This window comes from Trichoderma evansii (assembly GCF_050947405.1).
Source record: "Trichoderma evansii strain SZMC 28006 chromosome Unknown GGI43scaffold_3, whole genome shotgun sequence".
In the NCBI taxonomy this organism is placed as follows: domain Eukaryota; kingdom Fungi; phylum Ascomycota; class Sordariomycetes; order Hypocreales; family Hypocreaceae; genus Trichoderma; species Trichoderma evansii.
The window spans coordinates 2393762-2414636 of NW_028145203.1; the positions used below are offsets into that span (position 1 = coordinate 2393762).

At 46.7% G+C, this 20875-nt stretch overlaps 8 protein-coding genes across 8 annotated transcripts; 5 read left to right on the plus strand and 3 right to left on the minus strand.

Annotated features, from left to right (window-relative positions):
- Positions 1-91: 91 nt before the first annotated feature.
- Positions 92-1209, plus strand: GGI43DRAFT_431388 (uncharacterized protein; the record flags this gene model as incomplete). Its single annotated transcript, XM_083209403.1, has 3 exons — positions 92-691; positions 723-819; positions 902-1209. 3 exons carry the CDS (start codon positions 92-94, stop codon positions 1207-1209), a joined length of 1005 nt encoding a protein of 334 aa, XP_083064501.1.
- A 43-nt stretch (positions 1210-1252) lies between these two features.
- On the minus strand, positions 1253-3353 carry GGI43DRAFT_397137 (Tannase/feruloyl esterase). The gene has a single exon (XM_083205064.1). The coding sequence runs from the start codon at positions 3106-3108 to the stop codon at positions 1519-1521; it is 1590 nt and encodes a 529-aa protein (XP_083064502.1). The 5' UTR covers positions 3109-3353; the 3' UTR covers positions 1253-1518.
- An 810-nt stretch (positions 3354-4163) lies between these two features.
- GGI43DRAFT_397139 (zinc finger protein) lies at positions 4164-5587 on the minus strand. The gene has a single exon (XM_083205065.1). It carries the CDS (start codon positions 5497-5499, stop codon positions 4240-4242), a length of 1260 nt encoding a protein of 419 aa, XP_083064503.1. The 5' UTR covers positions 5500-5587; the 3' UTR covers positions 4164-4239.
- Positions 5588-6289: 702 nt separating this feature from the next.
- Positions 6290-10116, plus strand: GGI43DRAFT_397141 (beta-galactosidase). Its single transcript, XM_083205066.1, has 3 exons — positions 6290-6522; positions 6597-9868; positions 9960-10116. The coding sequence occupies exon 2, from the start codon at positions 6779-6781 to the stop codon at positions 9476-9478; it is 2700 nt and encodes an 899-aa protein (XP_083064504.1). The 5' UTR covers positions 6290-6522; positions 6597-6778; the 3' UTR covers positions 9479-9868; positions 9960-10116.
- Positions 10117-11634: 1518 nt separating this feature from the next.
- GGI43DRAFT_421027 (tetratricopeptide repeat protein) lies at positions 11635-13566 on the plus strand (the record flags this gene model as incomplete). The annotated part of the gene is made up of 3 exons (XM_083207887.1): positions 11635-11917; positions 11985-13171; positions 13228-13566. The coding sequence occupies 3 exons, from the start codon at positions 11635-11637 to the stop codon at positions 13564-13566; spliced, it is 1809 nt and encodes a 602-aa protein (XP_083064505.1).
- Positions 13567-13722: 156 nt separating this feature from the next.
- On the plus strand, positions 13723-16011 carry GGI43DRAFT_397150 (uncharacterized protein). The gene has a single exon (XM_083205067.1). The coding sequence runs from the start codon at positions 14183-14185 to the stop codon at positions 15434-15436; it is 1254 nt and encodes a 417-aa protein (XP_083064506.1). The 5' UTR covers positions 13723-14182; the 3' UTR covers positions 15437-16011.
- A 1062-nt stretch (positions 16012-17073) lies between these two features.
- On the plus strand, positions 17074-18146 carry GGI43DRAFT_431393 (acid protease; the record flags this gene model as incomplete). The annotated part of the gene is made up of 3 exons (XM_083209404.1): positions 17074-17150; positions 17198-17469; positions 17524-18146. The coding sequence occupies 3 exons, from the start codon at positions 17074-17076 to the stop codon at positions 18144-18146; spliced, it is 972 nt and encodes a 323-aa protein (XP_083064507.1).
- A 962-nt stretch (positions 18147-19108) lies between these two features.
- On the minus strand, positions 19109-20628 carry GGI43DRAFT_421030 (SET domain-containing protein; the record flags this gene model as incomplete). Its single annotated transcript, XM_083207888.1, has 3 exons — positions 19109-19819; positions 19878-20072; positions 20140-20628. The coding sequence occupies 3 exons, from the start codon at positions 20626-20628 to the stop codon at positions 19109-19111; spliced, it is 1395 nt and encodes a 464-aa protein (XP_083064508.1).
- Between the last annotated feature and the right edge of the window lie 247 nt (positions 20629-20875).

Sequence of the window (20875 nt, forward strand, 5' to 3'; positions counted from 1 at the left end):
TATAAAGCTTCTATTCCCAGGACTAAGAGTGATACTTCCTCAATTTTTATTGTGCATATTGAGTGGATCATCTAACTATTCCATTTTAAACATGGCAGATCATAAAACTAATATTCCTCAAGGTGCCTTGGTGCTGCTTACCGGCGTTACTGGTTTTGTCGCATCTCACATTGCGAAAGCCTTGCTCCAGCGCGGATACAGAGTCCGCGGAACGGTCCGAGACATTGAGAAAGCCGAATGGCTTGTTAACGATGTCCTAAATGACTATGTCGACACTGCTAGCTTTGAACTGTGTCGTGTCCCTGATATAGCGGCCAACCACGCCTTTGATGAGGCTATCAAGGGGGTCTCGGCTGTCGCCCATGTAGCCAGCATCATGACCATGGATCCGGACCCGACGAAGGTTATTCCAGCAAATGTCGCAAGCGTTACTTCAATCCTCAACGCAGCGATAAAAGAGCCTTCTGTGAAGTCTTTCGTACATACAAGTGCTCTGGGTGCTGCAACAATGCCTATACCTGGAAGTGACGTTTATGTTACGAAAGAAACATACAATGATTTTGCTACTAAAGCTTCTTTGCAGCCACCTCCATATGAACCTGGACGAGGCATGCTCACTTTCATGGCGAGCAAAGCAGCCGCGGAGAGAGCGATGTGGGAGTTTGACACGCAGCGACAGCCGCATTTTACCGTAAACTCCGTTGTACCTTCAGTCATTATAGGAGAGTCTCTTAATAAAACCCCATAACGAAGGTGATGGAGCCTGGATTAGGTTTTTGTATGACGGCAATACTGCTTTCTGGAATTCAATACCTGCTAGTAAGTTTGCAGCTATTCTAATAGCCCAGAAGCCCTGGATTACTCTATACCTAAGCTAGGTTGATTAACCGATTGCTATTAGTCTACGCCGTCGATGTTAAGGATGTGGCTGTACTTCATATTGCGGCTATATTGGATCCCGAAACAACGAGCACACGCCTCCATGCCTGGGGTCACAAATGCAACGGGAATGATCTACTAGCTATCATGCGCAAACACTACCCACAGCACAAGCTTATCGATGATCTAGCCAACCAAACTGTGCTGAGTATCTCGGCCGACTTCACTGAGCCTCTTGATCTATTAAAGAAATGGGCGGATCAGGACGGTTGGAGACTGCTGGAAGACTCTGTTACAGAAAATGTGCAAAGCATTATAAAGTTTACATAAGGCCATTTATACTTTGACAATAGCTTCATGAATTTCAGCCTATATACAAGCATAGCATGGATCTAACGAAATCTCGGCAATTAAGACTTGATCACTACTACAGATATTAATCCCTTAGTAGTTGTTAAATTCTGAAAGAGAGTCATTGGCGGGCATGTTGTCTCATTACATTCTTGGATTGAAAATAGTCTTGTCAGTACATATAAGTTGTGAAAGATATGACTCTCTAGTAGCGGTTATGTGTAAATTCTTTTGAGTTAGAATTCTTATAGAACAAAAGAGATACACAATTACATAATAAATGCAATGTCAAATTCTAATTCTTGATTTGACACTGAAATCTTCCTGACACTCATATGAGCTCGCGTCTCTTGTATCTCCACCCTTATAGACAGCGACAAGAGGATATAGGCATAAGTCTCGATTTCCTGAGGGACCAGAGGCTGCAAGAGTCTCTGGAACAATACCTCTCTCTGTCCAGTCAACAACTGCCTGAAAGGGACTTGATGGGGTGTAGCCAGCGCCACCGCCACAATGTTGGGCACCTGGGGCGTAGAAGAATCGGAAATAATCCTTGGCATTGGGTTCACGGTCTAGGACGCGCTGGTAATAGTCTCCATTGGCAAGAGGGAATATCAGCTGGTCGGCCAAACCATGCCACGAGATCATCTTACCGCCAGCACGAGCAAAAGGTGTCAGATCAATGTCGTTGGTGCCAATGATCTGCTCGTACTTTGCCTTGCACTCGTCAAAGACGTGAATGAACTCGTCTACAGTGAGCGCAGTTAGATTGGCACTCGCGTCACCGATACACCACCGGCTGATCCAATCTGGGGGGATAGAGAATGGGTCAGGCTTGCAGTCTGTAACGTTTGTGCAAACGGTGTTGCTTAAGCCTGAGAAAGGCGTCCCTGGTTGGATACCCCACCAGACGAAATCTCCATTCTGGGTTCGAGGCCCTTGCCATGTCGCCGTGACTATCTCAGCGTCTGCCTCGATGATCGTCAGCTCTGTGCCGCTGCAGTTCACCTGAGTGCCGACCATAGACTTGGGGTCGAACTTGCATGCAGCAAAGTTGCTAATGACACCGTCGATAACACCATCAAGGGCGTCACAGGCGTCTACCACAGCGGCGGTGAAGGCATTGAAGATGCACTGATTTGGGTAGCGTTGACGAATATTCATCTGGAGAATACCCCAGTATTCTGCAACTATAAATCGGTCCCAGTGTGCTGCGGGCGCTCCGGCATATATGCCATCATAAGCTTCCGGATAGCGTTGGGCCATCATCCAGCCCTGGCGACCACCAGTGGAACAGCCATTCCAGTAGGAGTAGTCAGGTCCATAGCCGTAGTATCTCTTGGAGAGCTGTTTGCCAATGTCGGCAAGATCACCCAACGCAACGGAAGCGAAATCGGTGAAAAGATCAATGTTAACTCGACCATTGGAATCTAGCCACCAGGAACTGGAGTCTGGAAGACTGGGGTTGTGGCCCGCGTCTGTCATCCCAGCAGAGTAGTTCTGGCCAAGCGGTGTCATGAGCGAGCCAACTCCGCTATTTGCTGCCCATCCACCTCCACCAATTCCCTGGAATCGACCATTCCAGTGGCTTGCGGACGGCAGCAATACTTGAGTATGAATCGTGTCATTGTACTTGGGATGCGTGTAGGTGACAATGACACTACAGTAGTCAATCGAGCCCGCAGCGCCGGGCACGACGGCTTCCGTAACCCATGTGGCGTTGATTTGTAGGACTTTTCCATCCTTTATATTCAGGCCATGGTTGAGGTAATCCGCATTGCAAGGGTCAGTAAGATGCTCCTCTACTATGGCTGTGGCCAACAATGTCCGAAACAAAAATTTTGATAGAGTCACCATTTCCCCATAGATTTGATACATATCAACCTTTTCAAGTTAGCTGTAGCAGCATAACCGCCACAACAGCTGAAGAATAGTTGGCAGTTATATCGTTACTTCTCATTTACCTCGACAACCAGCATCTCCGCACGGCAAATACTCACGGCAATTTGTCTCTGTGAGGAGCAAAACTCATCGTCAATTGATGATAGAATTTAGTTTAGGAGATCTGGGGCTTCTATGCGTTGCAACCTTGGTCCCGCCCTAGCTCCGTGCTGATGCGGGGTGCCAAAAGGCGGCATTGATGAGGGTAGATTTCATTAACGTCAATAAAATATCACAACCCGTGGAAGATTCGGAAATGTATCTACTAGGACTAATATGTAGAATCATCTATATTTTACTTTGAAGGGCTAATTTCTAAACCTCTTTGCTTTGCTTGCTGGCTCGCCTAGGCGTGATATCGTTGTCCATCTGTCGAGGAATAATGTTTACCCAGAGATTCGACCGATCGTCTAGATAATCTGCGATGCCACGTATTGAACGCGGCAGTTTCAGTCGGCATCTAAGAGCTGGAATCATGGTTACATTTGAAAGGAATAAGTAGCACTCGGGACCGGCTGTATGTCATTAGTTACAACAAAACACTCGATAGGCGGATCTCCCCCATTACACCAAATCGCGGGGACCCCGCAATCCCAAATAGGCATCTATTAACGCTTCTCATATCTAGGCCATTCATTTCAAAGAGCTTCTGCCCCTGCACTACTAGACCAATAGATTCTAAATACCGGATAAAGAAATATCCTCTAGTAGAAACTAAAATTCTTAATTGACAATCTTTGGATGTATTACTATAGAGAGTCTTAGGTTAACTTTGATATGCAATGGATTTTGACTATGTACTGATAGACTACAATCAATGGAAGTCGAGAAATATATCATCTATTAGATACGGACATGCCACTCCAAGCCGATTGGATGTCAAAAGTCAGAAATATTATATAAACAAAGTAGCCGTCTTATTATTGCATTAAAGACGTAGCTTAGCAGTTCATATTATCATCACCAGAAGCATTAGCGAAGGGAGAATAAAATTCAAAAGCATAATTATATACTTTCTACTTTCAATTCTACCATTCTGTGGTTAATAAATTACTTAAGAGCGCAAATCTAACCCTTGAAATCTTGATGTCCATGTCCCAAGCCATGTGCTAAATTCTGTCGCTCTCTTGCTACACATTGCTCGATGAAGTATCTTGGTAGATGTTGAGTTTCCTGGTAGTGGCTATCCTGTATGAGAATCTCATTTGCTTTACGCAGATATTCTCGGCTGAACGTAGACCAAAGCTCTCGATCAACTTCAGATTCCATCTCTGGAAGGGGGTAATAAGGATCATTTTCGAAGAATGCAAGAACCAGCTGATTGACTACATCTTCTGGGCGCTTCAATAGAGTTTCTAGCGACCAGCGGCTACAGAGATTAAAATCAAGGACCCATATTCGAGTTGTTCGCTGTCGTAATAAAAGATTATAGACAGATCCGGGTTCAATCTGTTCTAGCGTATAGAGTTGCTGCGAAAGGAAATCGGTAGCTTGCTGTGTATATGCAGAGCCAATCTCCCCTCCAAGAACAAACTCAATATCGTAGGCGTCTACGTGGGCAGCCCAATGTATTATAGCGAGAGTCTCGGCAGTACTCTTAGCGTACTCGTTCACAGGAAGATCCAAATCGAGCATTTGATCAAGGCAAAGATTGTAGTTGCGGAGAGAGAAGTTTGGGGGTAGCGACATATTGTAGCTACGACGTCGGCCCAAGTATACTCGTACAAGACAATCTCTATTAATAGTATTTGAACGAACGCTTTCTCTTAGATTCTTTGGACAGTAAAGATCGATAAGAGCATGGCGGAGTGTCCGTGGTAGCTGGGGAATACGCTGTGAGACGAGACCCATAGATGGAAGTGGAAACGTGCTACTACTCTCGGTGAATAAGAGTTTATTAGCATCCCACCAAGTGTCGTCTTCTTTGGAAATAAAGGAATATACGAGTGGCAGGCGACATGATGGTTGAATAGTTTGCTTAGCGAATGCACCATAAATACGTAGATGACAAAGGAAGTCGTTCCAAAGGCCATCGTGAAAATATGGACGAGAGATTTTAAGCACAGTTGAGGAGCCGGGTATGGTGAAAATAAGGCCGCATTGGCCAAAGCCAATTTTTCGATAGGCGATACCAGAATTTGAGATATCATAATTTGTCCAAACTGGTGTAGGGGTGACGCTGATGGTCGATTGGGGTTGAAGAAGACGCGACAAGACGTCTCTGCTGGGAACTCCCTCAGTGATTTGAGCAGAAGATGCAATGATTTCACTGTATCTTCGGTCAAGTAAGTCAGCCAACTGATCTGTGGCATTTTTGATTTCTTGCATTTTCAAATATTGCGAGTTGTTAAAGATAATCGAGTTGGGTTGTCTGTGTCGTGCGTGCAGTGGCAAAAATCACTTGTCAGAATTGAAGACTTCCTTAAAATAAGAAATTCTCCAATCTAGTTTGTTTTACTGCCGCCTGTTTCAGGCAGCAAAATTCATTTATCAGAATTGGAAACGTCATTTGGATAATGAATTCTTCAATTTAGTTCGTTTTACAGCCACCTAAATTAGGCAGCAAAGTTTGCTTGCTTTCTTCTACTAGTATAGGCTGTATAAGTGCTATCTGAGATATAATACGCAAAAGCAGTTGTGTTCTAAAAAGGGCAGTGCCTGGAATTCGGATGTTAATATAGGATTAATGGCATGCGCAAAGAATGCGGATAGAATGCATGAACTCACCTCCAATGATTTTCTATTATCTAATCACAGCATGGCCTGGCTAGTCCCTCATTGTGACTTCACATCGAATGGCAGTTTAATTGTCAGCTCTAACATCATTTCTACATACAACAATTAACACATCATAGCGGCATAGATTCAACTAGCTAATTAGGCAAAATTCTGATTAGAGTAAGAATTATCTCAGCTCAAGTCTAGTATACATGCTGTACGGTTTTGCTGTGAATAATCACATTCTATTCTTCTGCCCCTGCTCTATCGGCTCCAGTCTATTCATTTACCACTCCTGCAATCGGTGTTACATCTACCACATCGGGAGTTACCCAGATATTCGCTACAAGAGTCTCTTTAATCTTAGTGCCTTTGCTCTATGAAGACTATAAGCCCGCGGACGGCTCTCGGAATTCGGTTGGACAGCCGACAACACTCTCAGGCTAAACTGATGCATATGCGGCTCCGGATTCCACTACCGAACATGGGGACGCTAAGCAATGAACGATTGATCCCCTCAATGCCAACTCTTAGCAACCCTTAGTAGCACAGGGGTTCCTTGCTCAGCAATACACGCTCCAATCGCTGATGGGAATTCGCTGCGCGTACTTTGGCTAATGATATTTCCCCGCTGTAGGTCGATGTCATTGCTCTGGGGCAACTTGATAATTAACCGTCATAATAACTCACGATCGGGCAAATACTAGTACGATTCTACGTATACGATTCTCCTCTCTCTTCTAAATTATAACCAGATATTTTAATTATGTAATTACTCTGTGCACTTATATGACTATTACGATGATAAAAGCCTGGTAGCCTGCTCTTTGTAGGCATGCAAGGGCAATGATCCTGTCAAGACAAGCACTGGGAGAAAGTGTCCATTATCATGGCCTGTCTTCGCGCCTGTCTAGGTGGTAGCTATATTCTAACTTTTACTCTTATTATTGTACTCGAGTCCGTTTTTGGTCATGCTCATGTGCTTCGGAACACAGTAGAATCTGGCGGCCGGCAACGTACGAGCATCGATAATGGATGGCGATTCATGCGATTTCCCACCAACCCTGATGGTTTACTCTATGACCAGCGGCCAGACACATTAAATGTGACTAACCCAGTCATATTGAAACCATGGGTTCTGCCATCCGGAAATCATTTCATTAAGGATCCTGCCAACCGGCACCAGCGTCCCAGCAGCAACGCTGGGGGTAGCGTTCCCTTTGTGCAAGAGTCTTTTGACGACAGTGCCTGGCATAATGTTGACTTACCACACGATTGGGCTATTGCTGGCCCGTTCTATACGGATGATAATTCCCTTGTTCCTGGAAATATGGGCAGGCTTCCAGTATTTGGGGTTGGTTGGTATCGGAAGAAACTGTCAATCTCTTCAAAGGATGAAGGCAAGACTTTCTACTTGGATATTGATGGTGCCCAGTCTTACGCCATTGTCTGGCTTAATGGGCAGATTGTTGGTGGGTGGCCCTACGGATACGCCTCCTTCAGACTGGATCTCACGCCGTATATAAAATCTGGGGAGAACCAGCTTGCTATTAGACTTGATAATCCAAATGAATCGTCACGATGGTATCCAGGTGGAGGAATTTATAGGAATGTGTGGCTCACAACCGTCGAGTCTACACACGTGGCGCAATATGGCACTTTCATCACATCCCGAGATATATCAACACAATCAGCGACCCTTGATTTGATAGTAGAAGTACAGAATACAGACAAGAAAAACAGCGATGTAGAAGTCGTTACCGAGGTTTACCAAATTAACTCAAAGACGGGAAATTTGGGGGCAAAAGTTGCCAAATTTCCTACCTCATCAATACATGTTAATTCTGGTGGAATAGAGTCAGTCAATGGAACTACTTCTATTAGTCGGCCGCAGCTTTGGGGACCACCTCCCACGCAAACGCCCAACTTATACGCTGCTGTCACACAGCTTATTATTAACGGGCAAGTTGTCGATACATACGAGACTCGTTTTGGCGTGCGGACATTCCAGTACACTGGGGACCAGGGACTTTTGGTCAATGGAAAGCATGTGCCCGTCCAAGGCACCGATCAGCATCATGACCTTGGAGCATTGGGAGCCGCCTACAATCATCGCGCCGCTCAGCGTCATCTTGAAATCCTGCAAAGCGTCGGTTCAAACGCAATTCGTATGTCCCACAACCCTCCTGCACCAGACCTCTTAGATCTGTCTGATGAAATGGGATTTATGATTTTGGATGAGATTTTCGATTGCTGGGAGCTTGGCAAGGTCACCAACGATTTTCATCTTATTTTTCCGGACTGGCATGAGGCAGATCTGCGGTCTTTCATCCGACGCGATCGCAACCACCCATCTGTCTTTACTTGGAGCTTTGGCAATGAAGTCGGCGAACAGCAAACAGGCCAGAACGGTACAGATCTAGCTCAGGCACTTATCGATATTGTACACCAGGAGGACTCGACGCGCCTGGCAACAACCGCAATGAATTCAGCCAAGCCCAATCAGCCATTTGCCGCGATACCGGATATTATCAGCCTAAACTACCAAGGAGAGGGCATCCGCGATACCGCAAACTACGCTCAATTAGCAGGCATTGCGACGCCTCCTTTATTCCCAGCGTTCCATGGAAACTTTTCTTCCAAAATGCTTCAGCACAGTGAAAGTGCATCGGCCTTTAGCTCACGAGGTGTATTTATCTTTCCAGTCCTGGAACAGGGCGACAGTGCTCCTGTGAACGACTCATCCGGAGGGAATTCAACAATCTTTCAGGTTAGTGCTTATGAGCTATACAGCGCCGATTTTGGATCATCTGCGGACAAGGCCTTCAGATCCCTGGATGAGAATCCTTATGTCGCAGGAGAGTTTGTATGGACCGGGTGGGACTATCTGGGCGAGCCGACGCCATACAACGTCCGCAGCTCCTACTCAGGGATGATAGACTTGGCAGGATTTCCGAAAGAGCGATTCTATCTTTACCAGTCACGCTGGAAACCGGACCTGGCAATGGCTCATATTCTCCCTCACTGGAACTGGCCAGATCGTGTGGGCAAGGTGACTCCTGTTCACGTTTTCTCATCTGGAGACGAGGCTGAGCTTTTCATAAATGGAAAATCCCAAGGGCGTCAGAAGAAAGAGGAACTCACATATCGTTTCCGATGGGATAATGTCGTCTACCAGCCAGGCGAGGTGCATGTAGTTGCTTACAAGAATGGCCGGCAGTGGGCGACGGATACGGTACAGACGACGGGGGAGCCAGCAGCACTGCGCTTGCAAGCTGACCGCTCTGTAATCACTGCCGACGGTGTCGATTTGTCATTCATCAGCGTCGAAGTCGTTGACCGTGAAGGAAATTTGGCTCCGCAGGCGACTAATAGCATCCAGTTTAGCGTCAGCGGAGCTGGACAGCTTATCGCTACTGACAATGGCGACGCTTCTGACTATACGTCATTCCCGTCGGCAGAGCGACAGGCGTTCAGTGGACGAGCCTTGGCTATTGTGAGTGGGAAGAGTGATAAAAAGGGCAACATAGTTGTGAAGGTCACTGGGAAGGGATTGAAGTCTGATGAAGTGATAGTCCGTACAGAATAAGTAGTAAATGTGAGATACGTAATTTGTCTTTGTGTTAAGGATAAGAAATTTATCACCAAAGCAACAGGATAGTCGACACACAGTAAGCAATCAGTATTAGGGATATCTGCTAATTTAAACAATAAACCGCCTGCGTCTGGATTCAGAAACTTTTATATAGGGTAGGGTAATCAAGCCACAACAAATAGCAAGAATGATTCGTTGCGAGTAATGCAACTGATACCAATAAGGTTCCTAGATTCTCCTTATTGTATCTATATGACGTTATTCTTAGTAAGCATGTAGATAAATTACCTTGGTAATCACAGTGTCACGAAAATATTTCTTCCCTTGCTCAGATATCGGTGCTATTTAAGGAGGTTCCTGCAAACAAGCATATAACATTACTACCTAGGACTAGTTAGGGCCATTGAGTGTATAAGCGGTAGAGAGTGAACATAGTTTTGAGAACTATGTAGGCTTCCGAAATATCTTGACCTACCTTGCATTTGCCGTTTAAGGCAACTGGGCTGGAACCTTTGGAAAGGAAGACTGGCGGTACCTGGATTTAATTTAATAGTTGGTTTAACGTTCAGCGGGGCTTACAGCCACCAACTTAAAAATTTATGCCTTTAGGTTAGTCGCAGAAACCCTCAATACAAGAAATCGTAACAAAATGGGTGCAATATGACCTTATTCCAGACATGTGAATTGGGTTTAGTTCTAGCTGAGATTTGTAATATATCGCGTTTAAATAAACACTTTAGGTTTAATTATAGTAATCAATTCCTACCATCCATGGCCTGTAAGCCACGAGTGCCAGATTCAGTGACAGGCTTTCCCATACTTTTTTAAACGTAGGTAGTTATATGGCAATGGAACGAGATATCCAGCGGCTATGGACAAGACCGCTGCCATCCAGAAGTTTGGATCTCCCAATGCCACTACGCCGCCCGTAAGATGGTAGTCAACAATGTTCTCTGCCGCCTCCATCGCCACCATCGATATCATACTCATGCCCATAGCAGTTCGGACCGCCATAGGCCAGGAGAGTTGGTCTACACCGCGTCGGAGTAGAATAGATTCAAGAATGATTGAGGTCGTGATGCCAGACACCACTGTATGCTTGTTTCAGTCTTTACCTTTCCTCCCGTAGCACTTCTCTATCGAGTCGTTTTTGGGGAAAACTTACTGGAGGCACCCATGATTGTGGTCATCCCGAGTTCTGGGTAGTAAGTCTGGAGCATCCATAGTGCAGAAAAGTCACCAACTGTACAGCCTACCAGACAACGCAGCGTATTGACCCCCGCTCGCCTCCAAGTGTGCCGGCATTTCCAGAAGGGGAGGCGGAACACCGACCGTGATGGGGGTGTCGTAGAAGTCGCGTTATCTGCTTTGGTGGAATAGTAATCTGCCTTCTGGCGTGTCAGAGACACTTTGATTCGATCCGAATAACAAGCTCTCCCTACAACCGAAGGGCTCAAGAATCGGGGACGCAGAGTGGCCGACAAAAGAGCTGGACCCGGTCGCCAGCAACGGATTATGGGAGCGGCTGCATTCATATTGCAGAGATATATGGGTGAGATGCAATCATCCTAAGAGGAGGGAAGAATCTTGAGGAACCTTCAACCCTTTTAAGCTCCGGCCATTGTCGGTGACAACCACGCACAAATCGCGCAGAAATCAGAATTCACGGTTAGGTTTCTGAAGCAGAATCCTTTGCTTGTGACTTGTCTCCACACACACGGAATGACAGGGTTACCGTTATGGATCCAGTAAGTCTTGACAAAATCTCCGAGAAGTGCGAAAAAGATTAATGAATATAGTAGCAAGCCATCCAACGGGTCATTCATATGTTTACTTTACGTGTGGCTTCAATTTTCAATTGATACATGTAACAAGGGTTAGTTAGAGACCAATTGCAACCCACTATCGCTGTAACCCCGCATTTTGTAAGCTTAATGTGCTCACTAGGCGATTTCTCGCGGAACTAAGGCTGCCTGTATCAAGTTGAGCCGCATTCCAATTTCAGGCAGTTACATGCACTGTACCAAGATCGTGTCAAATTTCTGGTCTGTATCAAGCTCGCTTATAGACTGATATAGACATAGCCTTGTATCTCTATTTCACTGCTCTTCTTGATTTTGTTGTTGCGTTAACTCTACAACGTTATTGTCATGGCGCACAGTTCTTTGGAGGAATACCAAAGACTAATAAACCGAGCTAATGAATACCATAAACAGGCATTATGGCAAGAAAAGCTTCGCTTGCTACAAGAGGCGTTATTCATCTGCGAAGATCCAAGTTTCCCAGATGCTGATAGACGGAAACAAGAGCTATTTTTTGATGTAGCAGGCATTTGGCGACGATTGGGACAATATGACCGTGCTGAGAAGATGCTTCAGCAGTCACTTGAAGCATACGCAAGTCCAACTCCTTCTTTCAAGGCTTCAGTCCTAGGTAAGAAACTAACCGAGACATAAAAACGTACGACATATTTGATGAATGTGGCTAAATCTGGTCGCAGGTGAACTTGGCGTGATGGCAAGGCACGATAACCGACACCATGAAGCCCGGGACCTATTCCGGGAACAAGGTCGCCTGGCTCGCGAGGAACCCCCCAGCATTGAATCAGAGGCTGAGATTTGCCGCGCAATTGGTAACGAGGGAATGTCGACCTATAATCTGTGGCAGCTAGCTAACCCACCCGATCCTACCTTGCTCGATGCGGCATTCAGCCAGCTCCAAGAACGAATCACACGAGCTCAAGACCTTCAACGACGTATACTCAATGAAGACCCCCGGTCCAAGTATCTTGCCATGGCGCAAACCTGGGAAATTATCGCTATGGACCGTCTGACTCTTTGTTATGTTGCTGCTGGCAAGACTGGGGCTGCCGTACAAATTGCCGAGGAGTCTCAGCGAAAACAATCGCGCACGGACCCAACAGTTACAGCGTTTTCGAAGTTCTTCTACGGCAACGCCCTATGGCATGATGGTCAAGTTGAAAAGGCACTGGAACAATGGAATGCCCCATCTGGAACATGCAGCGCCGCTATGGCTCTCTGCAAGGAGCCTGGCAAAGAACACAATGAGCATCTCCAACTCATGGCTGACGCTGGTGTGAACTTTGATACGTACGATGAGCAAGGTTTTAGTGCCCTGGACCATGCCGTACTCAGTGACAGCCCTAATGCAAGAGAAGCAATCCCAATTGTTGAGAAAGCGCTGCGTAGTGCTCTCCAGTTGACTAGTGAAGATGTTGACAAGGAGATTTTGATTCGAAAACGGCAAGCAGAATTACGCCGACAATACCGAACCATCTTTCAGGAACATATGAGACCAGTGCTGAGGAAGAAGCCCAGCGGGGCTTTCAAGGAATTAAGGAAAATCTACGCCACATTTATCTCAGAAGACACCAAGGAAAGGCGCATGTTTAGTCGATTTCACTACATGAAGTACAATGATTTCGCAAATTACGGAAAACTTCCTGTTTCTACGTCTGAGCTGCCAAAACAGTTCTCTGACGGGATGGAAGAGACATTGGAGCCGAAAAAGGACGATTTCGTTATTTTTATTTCGTACCGCTGGATTGGCGGGGGGAATGGACCGGATGATGATTCGGGAACCCAATGGTGTCGTATAATAAGTGCGGTCGAGAAATTCAAGAAAGTTAATCCTCATCTTGACCCGGATTGTTTGGGTTTATGGCTTGTAAGTTATGTCCCAGATTTGGAATGATCTTGAAGCTGAGCCTGTTGATTGATTAGGACTACTTTTGTGTTGATCAAGTAGATGGGGAGGAGAAAGAACGTGGTGTGGATGCATTGCCGCTTGCAGTCATGCAGTGTAATGCCATGATCAGTCTTGTCGATGACATTTATTATGAACGAGCATGGTGTGCAGTAGAGGTTATGCTCATGCGTGCAATCGTGGAATCATACGGACTGCACCAATGGTGGGAGGATCGTGCTGATTCTTTCAGGGAAGGCGATACGAGTCATGTCTTGGACGTGAACAATCTAAAACTTACAGAGGAGAAGCTGGACAGACCAAAGATTGACTTTTTGGTGAGGCAGAGCAAACTGCTTGGGAGAGACAATGTATGAATCGTCAGATTGAAATTTTTCACAAGCCTCTATTTCAATATATATATGCTGTTATTAGTGGTCACTGCTACGAAGGGTTATTTAAGTTCCATTATATATCCTGCAGCGGGGGCAGGATAACCCATCCAACTTAACAATTTAAACATCACAAGTTACGAAATACAACATGTACCGTACTTTGCACGTGCAACTAGAAGCGGGGATTGCCACATAGATTCTCAAGCAGCCCTACGAATTTACTGGATATCCTTTAGCCCCAAGGCTGAATTAGCAAAGCTATCGACCGCCAATATCTCGCCACGCCTTGTTTAGAGTCGGCGCCAAGCCCCAATGCAGTTACAAGGCGACTTTGCCCATATTTAGGCAACAGGCCCGTCCCGCCTTCCCGCTCCTTCGAGGCTTCCACGCGATCGCCAAGCCACTTCTCTGAGGGATATCACATTTCCCGTTTTCAAAGTGGTTTAATATATATATAAGCCTACGTCTTGGTTTCTATCACTGCTTTTTGCAACAAGTTGGTTACAAACAAAAGAAAGTTCAACAGTTTGGGACTGCCTTTTACTTCGTTTGCCCAATCTTTGAGCTTTATACCAAGATCCAGAGTCGCGCCATAAAAATGGATGCTGCCAAGACCCCGCACCCCGCCAATCCATGGACGGCGGATATTTCAGATGAGAATACAAGCATTACAGCATCATCACTCTTGCTGGTACTCGAGGGTGTTGCAGTGGCTACCAAGGCGCCTAGTAAATATGTTCAACCACTGGCCCAGTGGCTGCAGCAGCGTCAACATATATCCGATCCAGCTAACGATCCTGATGTTGCTCTTCCCTTCCGCGAGTGGCTTGCAGCCATGATCTCTAACCCCCAAAGCTTTAATGATGGGACCAGGCAGCTTGTCCAGGTCACTTTAGCCGTTGCACTGCTGCGGGAAAAGGCACGGGGCGGTCGAGACTTGGACGCAGCGAGTATCGATTCGATCTGGGGCCCGATCCACGATGCTATAATCAGCGCGCGAGACACAGAGCTTCAGTTCACTGTTTCTCGCAGCGCGCAGGGATTCTTGGCTGTCCCGTTGTGTAGTCTCGTCAAAGACGGACGCATTCAAGAGCTTTGGCGACTACACACATGGTTACCTGACGGGCAACGAGGTGTCTCTGAAGAAGTGTGTATTCATGCACACCAACCGTACGGACAGAGCTGGATCTTATTGGGATCTGGCACAGACTGTACTTTTGATGTTGATACCCCTGCCGATCCCTCCTTGACTACTCATGCGCTTTATGAATGTTGCTACGCCGCGGCAGACGGCAAACAGAATGGTACGGGGTATCAGACCCATCAGATGAGTTCAACCATTCGGAACACGGGAAAACTCGTGAGAGTAACCCCGACCAGTCGTGTATCACACTCGCGTGACATGACTTATAGTGTTCCGGGCGGCGCCTACCATCGCTCCATCGTACCAGGTGGCAGGCTTCACGCCACCCTTTTTGTCTTTGATGCACATCGGGGATATGATGATGCAGCTGCCGTGCTTGGTCCAAAGGATGGCGGCGAGTGGGTTCAGCCCCGTGATCCAGATGGTATCACGGCCGAAGTCCTCGCTCAGATTGTGAACGCAACCCGAAAGTGGGAGCAAGCACATGGAATCGCTTCTGAAGGAGACGACGAACATGATACTGTGATGGGGTATTATAGATTCTTCCGCGGCATGGCACTTCTCAAAGATCAGCACCAAGAAAGTGCCTTGCAGTATTTAAATCCTCCACAGAAGTGTACACCAGCCCAAGCATTCGCTCATGAACCCTCCATGCAGCATCAAGAATACATCAAGGAGCTTATGAACGCAGGAGTAGTTGGTTCGTGATTTTATCAGCTTAATATACATAGCAAATTGTATTCTTCTGCCTATCTATCCGTCGGATTTAAAGATGATATTTATGTGCACAGCTATTCGGTAGGACGACTTATTTCGTATTTAAATTTATGGAGATAATCTCGAAGTTATCTTAATATGTCCATATCTACATCTAGCTAATTCATGTAACGTATTAAATCCTGATCTAAAATTGGATACAATAGAAACTAAAAATTTTCAAAATCAAAATAATTATATTAAATACTATAATTAATATTGCAAGCTTCTTAATGCTGGATTTAATGGACGATGTAGGATAATAATCAGCATTAGCTGTATGCATTCTATGGGCCGGTTAGAGGAAACAGCGGGGATTCACATGTATGGCGTTTACTGCATGAGGCAAAGTTGGATACGAAATAGTCCCGCTTGAATCCGTATTTAGAGTATAAAACAAAGGCTTCCGCAGGAGAGCTAGCTTGTTTGAAGCAAAAGGGGGAAAAAAGTCTATTTCGGGGCTTCTTTGAGATGGGCTTGGTTAGCTGCTCGGACCTTCTCGGAGCATTTTAGAAGTGGATCTTTTCGTTCCTCCCTAAGGCATAGCATTAATAGATCTCGTTATAACTGCATACCTGACTTCCTACGTATCCAAACATTCCTTTTATGGAGTCAGAGTTCAAAACTTCCTTTACTCGCGCCCCAATTTCCCAGTCCCACAAAGTCTTCATGTAAGCGACATGCTTTGCCGAGGCTTTGCAGTCTACCTTATGGGAAAGGAATATGAAGTTATGATTGAGGCCGAATTTGGTACCGCGCCGTAGGATATAAAGAGAATGGGCTTCTCTTTATTAGATAGAATAATAACGCAGCTACACTACGTAAAACGACTTCTAGCCACGGTTGTGACTTCATTCTCTCAAGGGCGAGACTGTGCCAGCTGGATCAAACGATTCGATATTTATAGGGTTTTATAAAGCAAGTGTAAGAATATGGCTAGCATTAGGCTAAAATCTCACTAGTAAACTCGCAGAAAACCGGCATTGATTATTCAAAAGGTAGACTAGATCGAATCTCTCGAGGCCTAACAAGCCATACGCCTATCCTAGACCATCAGGTCATCAGACCTTGCACAATCTCACCTTCTACCAACCATTAACCATGACAGCTGAGCAGCTAGTGTAAAATTGAGAAATTGATCAAGGGTCCATACTCAAAGAATTAGGACAATGATTATGCCGCATGACGTAGTAAAGATCGGACAGACCGTCATCCCCTATATATGTGTATATATACATCGCGCCCTGACGATCATTTACCCAGGACAGACAGCCTTATTTATAAGACACTCATCTTGGGGTGACTACAAGAAGAAGTCTTAGCCATGCTCTACTCTAGTCTTTTAGGTCTTGCCAGCCTTGCAGCGACGGTTGCAGCTAGGCCAGGCCAAGATGGTGCTGCTGCTGCTGCTTTTGGTCCCAGGGGTGAGGGAAGATTCAAGCTTCCCTTTACCATGCGTGCGACTACAACGACAAACAGCATGTTGGCTAGCCGAGCCAAAACTGGTGACGTGCCATTTAACTCTCAGTATATATGAATATATCGACGAGAGACGAATCCGATGCTAACATGATTAAAACAGCTGGTCCATGTCGATGCAAGTCGGCACACCTCCCCAGACCCTCGAAATCCTCCCAGATACAGGTGCCGGAGATTTCACCATCGAGTCGGACCTCTTGGCGCGGCGTTGCGCGGTACCGGCCCGATCTACAGCCCCGGGTCCTCGTCCACATCGCGTCAGCTGCCGGGATACACATACTCGGAGTGCTACACCAGCGGATATTGCGACACTGGCGTCGTTTACACAGACATCTGCACCCTGGGCAGCGTCTCAGTCTCAGGGGTGCCCATCCAAATCATGACCAATGCATCATCAAAGGGAGGGGATCATACGGGCAACATGGGCTTGAGCTTCGGGACGCCACAGGCTGCGAACCCGAGGGGACCTTCGGGCTTTCTCTGGTCCATTCGGTCAGCTCTTGATTGTGAGATATCCGTACATGCTGATGTTGAAAACTTGCTGATTCTTCTTTGATTAGCTGGCGTCTTCACTACCTCTTTCGACGACTCGACCAATACGGGCGAGTTTGAATTTGGATATGTCGACCCGTCCAAGTTCACAGGCGCCCTGGCCTACGCGCCTCTCAACGTCTCGTCATCCAGTGGTGGTGAGTGGATTACAGAATTCTCGGGATTCGTCGCCAACAATAACTTCTACATCTATAGCTGGACTGTCATCGTCGACACTGGCACCGGCGGCTCCGGCATACCCCGAATTGTGGCCGACTACTACTTCTCCCAGGTACCCGGCGCGACGTGGAACAGCGCCCAGAACCAGTACCAGTACCCGTGCTCTGAGAGTCTGCCGGACCTGACGATTGGTATCGGTTCCGTAACCAAGTTTACCCTGCCGGGAAAAGGCCTGGCGGGGTCTTCACTGGAGGGTACCAACTGCCTCTCCAAGCTGGCCGTCAGCAACAGCGCCCCTTACTTTTTCGCCCAGAATCTCATGGAGGAACTCCCCATGGTCTTCGACTTTGACAATGCTCAGATTGGCTTTGGCCAAAAGGCAACGTCCGGCTCATCGCCGGGCACGGGTATTACTCCTGGAGCTTCGGCACTTGCCAATGCTGGATCTGTAAGCCCCTCCGTCGTCTTCTGATGTCTTTATCCTGTTTCATGACATTTTTGGTATTTCTCTATCAATGCTAACGTGTGTTTAGTCGTACATTTGCTCCGGCTCTGGATTCAAGGGAACGTGCCAGAATGTCGCGTGGCCAAACTTTGCATGCAAGAACCTGGCTGGCACCTCTGTGTAAGTGATTATAAAAAGGTATCAATTACCAATGCTAATTGAACAGCAACTACAATGTCCAGGCTTTTGGCCCTGACGAGGGATCCTGCACTCTTTACTCGTAAGTCTCTTCTCTCCCTCTCGGTTTATATAAAACTGCTAAATATACCCAGTGATTCCATCTGTGAAACCCCCATTTCCTCTCTTCAGGGCATCAAGAACCCCGGCAGCTCCAGCATTAGCAACAACGTCGGCAGTTTCGTGTGCACGAACCCCGTCATAACAGCTTCTGTCAGCGGCACAGTGAGTTGCCTTGGCTCTAAACGTAACATTGTGCGGTCTTCTCCATCTAACCTGCTCGTAGATCTACCTGTGTACTGCGCAGAACTGGGGTGGCACCTGCAACAACTACAAGTGGTCCAGCTACGGCTGCCAAACCCTGGATGAGGCCCAGTAAGTCGAGGAAATTTTTCAACATGCCGGATTTTGTTGTTAACACGTACTCTAGCATGAAGACGGTTGGATCTGCTGGCCCAAATGTGGGCTCCTGCATGTTCTACGTGTAAGTCATTCTTCATTCTCCTAGAATCGTATGAGCAGAGCCCTGACTATTTTAGCGATGCGCACTGTGGCTACCCGGCTTCTTCGACGCCATTGACAAATCCCGGCACTGGAACTCTCAGCTACGGCAACAGAGTGGGAAGCTTCATGTGCATATAAAGTCAGCTTTAGACACACCATGTTTATATAGAGCTAGACCAGCGTAGAGTCATGGGAGGGATAATAGTAACCTTAATTGACCGACGTTGTACCAACCGTACAAGTTCATGTTAGCTATTCTTAGAAGCTGTAGCTCGACAAATTGCCTTGTGCTCTTTGAAATGAGCCACTTGGCAGGTCCGCCCACAATACGCAACCCCTTTACACCTCCCGCACAGCATCAACGGCATGGAACTCTTTCCGCAATTTGCGCATTGAGTCGGCGGCGATGACAAATCGCTCCGATTCACACTGCCGCTCTCCGCCGCCGTTAGTAAATCTTCGGCTCTCTTTCTCGCTAGTCTCAGCACCCTCTGTTCGCCAACGCTAACGTGCGCCGCCGCCCATGCATTCCCTCCCAAAGGATAGATGCCTTCCGCGAGTTGTTCTTGTAGCTGCTCTAGTTGAGTCCTGAAGCCATCTAGAAGACTACTGATTGATTCTACTAAGAACTGCAAAACTTCCTTTTCCTTCGAATCGCTAATTTTCTCATTGGTGTCAAGTTTCTGAAGCGCTATGGTGGTGAGATCTGATTCATCCAATCGCTGAATACGGAGGTATTGAAGGACATTTTTCGGTAGGGGATCGGTGAGAGTAAGGGAGATGGTGGAAGTTGAGTCAAGTCCGGCCGACGCCCAGAGTTTCTGCTTTAGCTCATAAAATGGCGCCATAGGGTGCGTTGAAAGAACGAGATCATAACTATCATTGGGGTTATCGGGTATTACAAAGCCGTAGAGACGTAAAAGGCGATTATTTGGAATAGGCCCGTAGTATATATAAACCTAAAGTCTCCAGGTAAGCGTATACCTAGGTTGTTATCGGGGAACAAGATGAACGTACCTGGTCTCCGACTTCGTAGTCTTTTCCCGCAAGGACAGAGAGGCTTCCGGACAACGGGTCGTACACATGGCACTGCTTGACCTCAGGCGAGTGGTTTAGCATATCAGCAAAGGGCGCCAAAACTCGAAGAGATTTCCTGTTTGGTAGAACGAAATCCATCGCACGACTCCAAACGGTGCAGAGCGCCCATTTGTACTAAGAAGAAGGGAAAGACATTTTAGTGGTTAATTCACAACAATAATCACACGTGTATAATACCTACATCTTGTATAGTGAACTTAACGAGTGGGAACAGATCTGGATACAGGGTAAGCACTCGCATGGCTAATGCCCTGTAATCGTCCTCGATCCTTTGATCCAGCTGCTTTGTGATGGTATAGAGTGAGGTTCCAGCGCAAACTTCCAACTCATCCTCCTCGAAAAAGATGCTTGAAGAGTACCTCTCGGGCATCGCCGCCACATGGCTTCGCGGACCTTCGTATCCAGACTCGCGCGATCGCACAAAGAGAACATATACAGCCAAGGTGTCTTCGACTGACAAGGGTGGTTGTGTAGAGCGAAGGACCGGCCCAAGAAGGGAGTCGGCATATGCATGTTCGACTGTCCAGAGGCTGTCGCCTGGAACGGTGAGAATCCTATCTCCTTGCTTGAAACTTCGCAATGCTCTTACACCACGGCCAGTGACAGGGAAGTCGGCAAGCCCCAGGTCATCCAAGCCTGCCGCCCCGGATTCTTTCAGCCAATTGTCCATGCGAGTCAGCTTTATGAGTGTGGGTAGAATAGCAGGGGGAGAATGCGCTAATTCGGAGCTTCTATGGAAACATTTGAAGTCTAGATGCGTCGATTTTTGGTGGTGGTGGGGACGAATATTACATAATCACACTTCCTTAAGCCACTATCAAGCATGTCTTGAATGTACATGTATGTAAGCCGTTGTATGGTTGCCGCATTTTTTGGTCTTCTGAATCAGTCAATACTCTTGAGATACAGCGCTCTCT